General features: G+C 52.9%; 1 protein-coding gene across 1 annotated transcript in view; it reads left to right on the top strand.

The window, feature by feature from the left end:
• DMBT1 (deleted in malignant brain tumors 1) overlaps positions 1-9,882 on the top strand; it is a gene marked incomplete at its 5' end in the record, with an annotated part of 142,832 nt that overhangs the window by 124,811 nt on the left and 8,139 nt on the right. Inside the window, 3 exons of the mRNA XM_012723453.1 lie at positions 408-575; positions 1,486-1,608; positions 1,674-1,799. Of these exons, the coding sequence (XP_012578907.1) occupies positions 408-575; positions 1,486-1,608; positions 1,674-1,799 (417 nt within the window). The remainder of the gene's footprint in view (positions 1-407; positions 576-1,485; positions 1,609-1,673; positions 1,800-9,882) is intronic.

Here is a 9,882-nt window from a genome sequence, read left to right as displayed (position 1 = left end):
TCTGCGCCCATGCGGCCCTCTCCCAGCCCGGCCCCTCCCGGGCGGCAGAGGCCCATCTGCCCGGTGGGTCAGCGGGGAGCCGGGGGTGCAGAGCAGTGACTGGCTCGTCCTGGTTTGTCTGGAACTTTTCCATGGGCAGCCTGGGAAGCCCCTTGCCCCGGTGCCCCTCGCGGTCCCACAGCCCAGGACATTGGGCCCACTGTTCCCCATACCCTGGCTGCTCCAGGCTCAGCAGAGAAGAGAACCTCTGACGAAACAGAGCCGGGGGCGGCCCCGGCCCGGGTGGTTTCTCTCTCCCGGGGTGATTTTCCTACGAGTCTCAGTGCCACACATTTCACAAGAAGATGAATCTCGGTGACAGCTCCGGGTGGGCTCCCTGGCCCGTGAGTGCCTGGCTCTCTCGCCAGGAGGGCAATTTCACACGACCATCCGGAAAAACCGAATCAACACCTCAAACCCCTCGTCAGCACCTTTTGTTGCTGACGAGGAACACGGGACAGGCACCTGCAGCCCCAGCCACTGCCCAGGGGCTCCTCGGAGAGCGAGGGTCCAAGAGGGGGTGAACACGAATCGGGGTGAGGGTCTCTCTGGCCCCTGCGTCATTTGGCAGGGTTTCTTTTCATCTCAAATGAGTGTTTGGGGCTTCACACCAGCCACGGTGTGCTAAGGCTTCTTCCGGGCGGGCGCTCCTCCCGGGAAGATGAACCTAGAAGCGTCAGCTCGTGCGCGTAAGTCAGGGTGTCGCCCGGCCAGGCGGGCGATCCTGAGGCTCCACCTGCTGGGGCCCGGCCTCCCCCGCGACAGTGCCAGGCGCTCTCACCCCACGCGGCACGGAGTGTGTGTCCGGGCCATCCCACCTCTTGGGTGCTTCGTGAGCTCACGCAGTGCACCCGCACTAACGCCACGATCTCTCTTTCAGCAGCCGACGAGGCCCCAGACCCGGCAGAGACAGCGCCTGCAGTCGGTAATCCTCTCGTGGTTTCTTTTTGGCATCCTGGTTACTGAATCTTTGTGGTGGGCGCCCTGAGGGGCGGCCAGCCCTGCCCCTCCAGATGCAGGCGTCCCTGGGACTGAGAAGACCAGGGCTGGGCTGGGCGAGGAGCGAGGGGCTGCTGCCCGTCTGGCTGGCTCTCTCGGTGGTCTTAGACTTGGCGTCTAGGCCAGACAGCGGCCAAGGTTAGCCCCAAGGAAATCACGCGACGTTGAGTCTGTGGTTGCTTAGGGCAGTGTGAAGGCTCAGCTGCAAGACAGCTACTGAGGCCCGTCCGGGTAAATGCCGTACTCCAAGCCAGAGCTGGTGTGTGTTTGGAATCAGAGTAGCCTGGGGACGCCGGTCACTGCCTGGACGAGCAGCAGGGGCTGGAGGAGGAAGCAAGAGTTCCCGGGGACTGGCTTGTCGGGGCTGAGAGAGGAAGAACCAGGGAAGAGCCCCTGCCGTCCCCCGCCAGACGGCCGGGCTTCCGGCCACTGCCGGCCTCTCCCCAGATCTGCCCGTCGTCAGGCTGGTGGCCGGGAGGAGCCGCTGCGAGGGCCGCGTGGAGCTGCAGCACCAGGGCGCCTGGGGCCCCGTGTGCGGCGACCTGTGGGGCCTGGGCGCGCCCGGGTGGTGTGCGGGCAGCTGGGCTGCGGTCAGGGCGTCGGCGCCCTGGGGCACGGCCACTTTGGGGCGGGAGTGGGCAGCATCCTTCTGGACGACGTGCGGTGCCAGGGCAACGAGGCCACCCTGGGCCAGCGCCGGCACCTCGGCCTGTCCGTCCACAACAGCGGCCACCACGAGGACGCCAGGGTCATCTGCGCAGGTGGGCGTCTCGCTGGGTCACCCGCACCTGCTCGCCCGGTGCCGCTCGCCGCCAGTTTGTCTGGGAAAGGGGGGATCAGCCACAGAAACCCAGCGCTGGAGTTGGGGTGCTTCTGGCACCTCGCCGCTCCGGAGATCTTTCAGCGTGACCGGGGCCTCCTGGTCCATCAGGGGGTGCAGTCCTGACCACCAGGGCGGTGAACCCCCTTCCTCCCGCCGTGCAGCCCCAGCTCCGTCAGTTCAGTTTCACCCAAGAACATGGTCTGATTTTTCATTTCGCAAATTGGAAGTCATTTGATACCTACATCCTAGGGTCGTTGGGATATAAATATTTTAAATATTTTAATTAAAATAGTCGCCGAATTCCCTGCTGGGGGTGGGCTTCTGTCTGGACTTGGTCTTAGTTCGCTTTCATTTTTGTTTTCCTCTTACAGCGTCAGCTGCAGAAATGACTTCACCCGGTAATTCCATTTTCCTACTTGCTTTCTAGAAATCATGCACGTCTAGATTGTCTTGTATGTGGTCGGCATGGGAATTTCTACCTGGCTGAAACTAGTAGCAGTGTCGCGCTAAGCGAGTAGGAGGTATTCACACACCCACTGAGTCAGTTCTCGGTTCCACTCACCTCCCGAGTGCCACCGGAGCTCTTTGAGATCAAGTCAGTGCCTCGAGCCGGGCCAAGGAGTTCGTTTTTTTTAGCAGTCACAGGACTATTAAAGTCTCAGGCGTCTCAGGGAAAATACCCCCCCGACCTGCATTTTCAGAGCCGCGTGCCCGTAGTTAGCAGGGCACAGTCCAGGATGGGCCCGTTTCTACAGGCTCCGAGGCTGAACAAGCCAAGAAACCGCACCTCCCTGTCTTGAGGACTCACACTGTGCCAGCATGAACGTCTCGGGGGGTTCTTCGGTGAAGGACCTTTTGAACCTTGAACGTCACCCAGGGCTTCTCAGATTTCTGGAAGCTTTCGAGTGGGCCCACAGGCTTTGGCATTGGAGGTCGTGGGGTTACGTCCCACCTCCAGCATTGGCCAGCTGGGCGGCAGCGGGCAGGTCTGCTCCCCTCGTGGAGCCTGGGTGTCCCCGTCTGCACAGAGGCCAGAGTTCATCCGGGGACTGAGCACACATGTGCCGGCGCTGGCGATGGCCACCTGATGGTCACCCTCCAGAGGCACCTGTCCTGCCTCCAGCCCTATAATGCTAGCGACCCGCGTGTCCTCTGTGAACTGCCCTCTTGGGCCACTTTTGGGGTCATCCTCAGGATGGCGAGGTCACGTTATGGCCGAGTAAGTTGGAGAAATACGGTCTCAAGTCAACTCAAGAGTCTCTGACTGTAAGCAGCTACAAACGTGGTACAGTTCAGATGTCCACAACCTCAGACCCCTTTGCCAGGCTGGGCAGAAAATGGCCTCTAAGACAGGTCAGACAGTGAAGCAGATGTCCCTCTGTGCGGCCGCATCTGTGAGAACCAGCCGCCTGGCCTGGGGGCCGGCGCCGCCGCAGAGAAGCACTTTCCCAGGAGTTGGAAGGGATCTGAGAGCTAGTCCAGACCAGAAGTGTCCAGTGGGCCCCTTGCGGGCTGGGCTGACCCACAGATGGGTTTTGATTCCGCTAACAGAGTTCTGTACTTGTGATCATTTATTTTATTTTTAATAATATAATAGGTTTTTTTTTTTTTTTACATCATTTTGTGCCTTTTTCCATCTCAGTTGCAATCCCCGTGGGTTTCCCATCACCAAGTCACCCGTGTGCCATCATAATAGTCCAGTGCATTTCCCTTCTTCCCTGGTCCTTTATACTGCTGCTATGAGTGAAACCATCTGGCATTTTTCCTTTTCTTTCTGGCTTATTTCACTAAGCATGATCTTTTCCAGCCCCGTGATATTTTATTTTTTTAATGCTACTTTTTAAAAACGAGAGATTTGACGTAAAAGTCAAGATTTCAGGCTTTGATGGGCAAACGGAGGATGTAACTATTCACGTGAATCTCAGTAGGCTGATTCACCCCACCCGTTAGCTGGGGTGGGGCAAGGCAGGCCCCTTTCCAGGGCAGAGGCTTCCTCGTTTCCTTCTGGCCAGTGCCAGTTATGTCTGGGCCTCCGCTGGGCTCCATGGTGCTTCTCAAACTTTAATGTGCAGGTAAGTCACCTGGAGATCTGTTAAAATGCAGATTCTGATTTAGTGGGTCTCCAGTGGGTCCTGAGAGTCTGCATTTCCACCAAGGTGAAGAGATAACGGACTAGACTTTGCAATGCAGCTCTTGTGGCTCAGAGCTGTCAAGGGACTTGTTCAAAGTCATGGCCCCCGTAACACAAAGAGCAACAGCTAGAACCAGCTGGGTCTGAGACCCAGGTACCACCTCCCTATTATTTATTTCCCCTAGTTTAATGAAACAGACTAGGAAAAACCAGTAGAAACACAGCATAATTAAGTATGAACACAGCCAGGACATAAACTGTAAAAAAAAAAAAAATTCTTTGTCAATGAACTTGATGGACAAGGATGGTCTCTAACTATGATTCTCTTTAATTTGTCTTAACAGCTCCTACCTCAATTTCGGCCACAGATTCAGTCCTTACAACTGGTAATAATTTTTCTGCTGATTTGTTCTTATTTCCTATCTAAGGGAGATAGATTGCTGTGTGAAATCCTACCTGGATAGTACAATTGTGTTGTTTGTCCAGGGGTTACTTGACTGATTTTTTCCCGTGGAAGATAGCCGAGAGCCCAGAACGAGGCGGGGTGAGGTCCCAACCTCCCAGCTCGAAGGCTTGAGTACGCACGCGTGTGTCCCACAGACACGGCCGTTCTTACATTCTAGCACACAGGGCAGTCTGCCTCCTGCTGACTGTGTTATCAGAGATGACGATCTGGGAGGGGGTGCAGTCAGGGGGTGGGCAGACCTCTAGAGGAAGTTCACTGGCAATACAGGAAATGCTAACAATCTGACAGCCACAGAAGGGTCTAGAAAGCCTTAAATGTCACCAGACTTTCTGAACATCGCCTTAGGAGGCAAAAAGACCTGGTGGCAGGGCTGAGTCCCAACCACAACAGCAGACAGCGCCTCCTAGTGGGTCTGGGTCATGCAGGCTAAAATAGGATCACATCTTTTGTCAGGGAAACAGGTTTTATGGCAGGAAGGTTTTAACTTATAATGACGTATGTGCTTTTATTCAGGATGGTGGGAAAGAGCTGATCCTCACACCTGAACTTTTCGAAGTTCAAAACCTGGTAGATGAGAGCCAGGAAAGGCAGATTGTGTCTAATTAGAAAGTGAGCAAAGCGCTCTGGTTCATTTTTAACTTTCCTGTTTGCGTTTCAGATTCAGACACAATTTCTACCTGGACGCAAGTGTTGCCTCCCGGTAATGCTCACTGCCCACTACTGTCCACTACCCACTGTCCACTGCCCATTGCCATCGCACACAGGGTAGCAAGGGGGTGAGGGATAGAGAGAGGGGGACCTCCTGGCCAGGTGGGACCCCTGTCGTCGTAGGTGCTATAGCATCGCACACCTGTCCTTCATCGCACTTATTAAAGCCATAATTTGATAGCGTAGGAGTTGTGTCTCGCTTTGTTCATTTTTCTACTCCAGTGTCTCACACAACGCCTGCCACAGGGCAGATAGACGAATCAAGACTTGTTAGTTACAGGAAGGAGCCCTCTGGTTTCCATGTCAGGGAAAGAAAACAAGTTCACTGTAAAACTAACTGCATTTCGTAAGTTTTGGCTTACCAACTTCTCTTATTCCAGAATTTATGAGTGTTGCTGTAACCACTTCAACAGGTAAGACTGATGTTTTAGATTCTATTCATCTGGCTTGCTATAATTTTTTTAGTGGATTTTTCCAGTAAACTCACTAACCAGCTGCGTTTTGTTTGAGTTTTTGGACTCTTTAGTCTTTAAATGTGTTGGTATTGACCTGACCCACCAGGCCACCCCAGGGTCACCTGGTGAATGGGTTGAGGGCAGCCCAGCTGCTGCGGTTCAGTTAGTGTGTCCAGTTCAGCCAACTAAACCCAAACAAAGAGTCATTCCAGGACCGAGGGTGATCTAACACCAAGACCACAGAAGGTTCTAGAGACCAGCCACCATGTGATTTTTGCCAGAAGGGGGAATGAAGTCATGGCTTTTGCTGATTCTCGTCAGACCTTCCCCAACATTCAGAGAGGGTGGCCAGAACCAGCTGTGCCCAGGCAGTGAGGGCAGAGCTGCCCAAGGTGGTGAGTCTCCACTCGCAGGTTGCAACTATCAAGGAACTCCAGGTGTGGCTTTGGGTTCAAGAGTTTTACAAATAGAGAGTTGGCAGTTTATTGAGGAAGCAGAAGCGGAGAAGAGAGTGGGGTTCTCTACTCCAAGTGCTGATGGTGTCATGCAACAGAATCTCAAAGTCAACACCAAGATATGGCCTGTTAGTGACCAAGCTGGCTTGGGGAGCAGGAGACACAGGCCGCGGTCGCCGCCTCCCCCTTAGTCTGGATCTTGGGGTTGCCCATCTGGCGAGAGTTCCAGTCTGCAGAGCTCTGCTGAGTCACTCCCCCACGCACACACACAGGCAGGGAGGAAAAACTGGGGAAAGCAAGTCCCTCATTCACAGGTTAGACTAGCCCCAGACAGGGGAGAAGCCTGGACCAGGAGTTGGGTTCCGAACAGATCATCTCCACCTCCAGGACAGAAAGAGAGGGTGCAAGGGGCGGCGGGCTGGCGGGAGGCCGTGGAGGATGTGGCCTGGCCCTGCCGCCCAGGACGAGGGAGGACGGCCGGGACGCCACTCTGACCGGACAGCCGCCTTGACTGGTGCGGTATCTTCCAGAGCGCGTGTGCCAGAGGCTGTTGTCTTATTCTGCCTTGTTTTTGTTCATCTGCAGCTGTTTTCTCAACTGCTGTGACCGCCCCACCAGGTGAGCCGGCCGTCCCATTAAGTGACTCTTGTCAGAGCTCCGTGTATCAAACTAGAATTTCCCATGGGAAATTGTCTCCAAAGCAGCCTCAATTAAAACAGAAATGCAGGGGCCTCCCTGGGGATGCAGGGGTTAAAGGCTCAGTGCTGTCACACTATTGCAGACACTACAGCATGGCTGAATCCACCACCAGGGAGGGACCCACAGGACTCGGCAGACCTCTCCTGTCTCCCCGCTGCTCCCTCAGCAGTGGATTTCAGTGGATCCACCTGTTCTGCTCCCCACTCTGTCTCTGGTGAACCTCTCACCTCCCACACCTCTGTCCTCTACCCCAGTTCTTGTGTGCATGAATAAAAATAAATCTTTTAAAAATATTTCTAAAAAAAATAATAAAGGAAACCCTTAAGTTTCTTGTCTTTTTCTACAGAGATCTCATCAAGTTCAGCAGAAGCGACCTCTCCATCTGGTAAAGTCTCCCTTGTGCTGCTTACATGAATGCGACCAGCTTCTTAGGCACTGTGTTCCAAATAGAAAAGGAACCCACTTAATGACCGTTTTGAGGACAGTGTAAAGGTCAATGACGAGCTCCTCTCGTTTCTGATGTCCTGCTCTCTGCTGTCCACAGGTGTATCCCCCACCGCGGCAGAAGAGGACACGGCTTCTGGTAATGTTCTCGGCATTTCGTAAGTCAAATATGACCTGCCTCTCTCTTCCTGCTGACAAGTGGACAGGCCTGCGCCATAGCTTGTCTGCAGCCCCGGTGGGAACTGAAGTCACAAGCTTCCCACAGCACTGAGCCTCCTGTTCTCCCTGCTCACTGCCACACGGGCTCCCCTCACCAGGGGAGCTCTGGGCCACCCACAGGGGCCTTCAGCAGACCGCGCACGGGCAGTGTCAGCTGGGCCCGGTGGTGACCCCCGAGGTGCTTCGGCCCATCTGGCACTCCAGGCACACGCAAGCCAGCAGAGCTGGGCTGCGAGGAAAGGCTTCTCCCACTGGGCTTCCCCGCTGCTGTTCAGACCAAACACGCCTCATTCTTTTCACGGATGTGAGTTGCTTCTTCTTTGTTTGCAAATACAGGTCCCACTCCAGAGGAGGAGACTTCCTCACCAGGTAAGCCTGGCGGACAGGCTGGGAGCCGCCCAGCAAGCTGCCCAGAGTGGACCCTTCCTGCCCGCAGGAGAGCTCAGGGGAGAGAAGGGAAAGGGCATCCCCCTCCCCCGCCCCCCACTGTCACTGGTCCTGACTGCACACAGTGATGCAGCTGCGGGCACTTGGGGGACAGCTTAAAATGGCGCTTGAGCTCAGCCCGGGAGGAGATGGCAGAGCTGGGCGACTTCCACAGCCCCTCCACGGGGGCTCCCCACCTCTAGGATAGTGACAGCCCCTGGCACTGTCGTAGGATGAGGAGTGTCAAGCCCATGACAAGCCGTGGGTGTGGAAATGGGAGCTGCTGTTAGTGGCCCTCGCAGATGCCAGCTTCTTACGCTGCGTTTGTGTCAGAATTGTGTGGGTTCACTCACCGTGTGGGTTCACTCACCGTGTGGGTTCACTCACCGTGTGGGTTCACTCACCGTGTGGGTTCTATTGCACACGGTCTATGGAACAGGCTGTCTGGATAAACCTGTACTGTCTGCTACATAAAATGTCGATGAAGCAAAATCTTAATGCTCAAAATTTTTTTGACAGTCATAGACATGAGTTCAGCAAAAGTGACATCATCGCCAGGTAAAAGTCATTGTCTGTCGCCAGGTTGACCCCCAGCTACTTGCCCTCCTTCTTCCCTCTGTATTTTTTCATAGACGCCTCTGAGATTTGATTTTCTCTTATCTAAAAATATTTCTGAGGAATCTGCCTGGATGTTCCTCATTGCATTTTCAGCCCCTGTAAAATTTTTTCTGATAAAACCTAATACTTTTGTATTTCTCCCTTCCAAAATTCAGTATAACTGTAAAGCCTTCCTTCTGACCATTTAACAAGCGATAACATTTATGGAGGAAAAACACCACTGCCACATGCCACATTTTGATGCCAAGGAAGTAAAACATCAGTATTTCTGTATCCAAACCAAAGCAGAAACTGAAACAAAAATATTAGTGCCCAAGTTAGAGAAATTAAACATTTTTTTCTTTTTCAGTTTTGGATATAAAAATGTCTCTCGGAAGACACATTTTTAAGCTTCATTTTTCTTTCTTACAGTTACAATTTCATTTGATGAAGAAGAGGTCCCTTTACCTGGTAATTTTTTCTTTCTTTCTTAACACTAACATTGTCCTATCGTTAGCATATTACTTTTTCATTCAAATTTCCTACTCTTTACAAAAATTGTGTGAGCTTAAAGGGTGAGCTCAAAGGTGTTATGAGCAGGCACAGATTACACACACACACACACACACACACACACACACACCCTTGTAGGTTGGAAGCCCCGATTCACCATCCAAGTCCTCCCCCAGAAGCTGCTGAGAAGTTTCACTCATATTGCCAACAAGCCATCGCCACTGGTTTCCAATGTCATAGGGACAAGCCAGACCAGGGGGGCGGCTATGGGGGACCCGGGTGCTGAGTCACAGAGAAACTGCAGCCAATGGCATTAACACCCGCTGGCACCTCCCAAGGGCTAAGCACTGAGGAAACTGAAAAGTAGTCACTAGTGATCCTGTGATATAACCCAGTGACACACGTCTCTGGGTTTTGTCTGATGTATACAACAGTGTAACCACCAGCACGATCAAAACATAGAGCATTTCCATCGCCCTCAGAAAGTGCCTTCACATCCCAGTGTCATTAATCTCTCCCACCTTGCCTGCCCGCCACTCATCTCCATTCTGACCCTATGGTTTGGATTTGCTTTTCTAGAATCTCATAGACTCTCAAATAATATGTGCCCTTTGTGTCTGGTTTGTTCTTTTACTTGATTTTAGAATCACCCATCTGTTTCCATATTTTGCCACATCTTCCTTTTTTACCGCTTAGTAATATTCCACGTGTGGCAAGGCCACAAGTTATCCATTCTCCTGTGGATGAACATTGGGGTCATTTCCAATTTCTTTCTACTGTGGAGAGTTCTGCTCTGGACTATTCTCCTGTGGTCAAGTGTTTTCATTTATCCTGAGTGAAAACTGCAGCATGGAATTGGTTTAGTTGAATTATTTTGGATTTCACTCAGCAAGAGTACAAGAAATTTT

This window comes from Condylura cristata, unplaced genomic scaffold (assembly GCF_000260355.1).
Source record: "Condylura cristata isolate star-nosed mole 26May11 unplaced genomic scaffold, ConCri1.0 scaffold00011, whole genome shotgun sequence".
Classification (NCBI taxonomy): domain Eukaryota; kingdom Metazoa; phylum Chordata; class Mammalia; order Eulipotyphla; family Talpidae; genus Condylura; species Condylura cristata.
The sequence above is the reverse complement of the archived record's forward strand: the minus strand, read 5'-3'. Positions and strand labels throughout refer to the sequence as shown.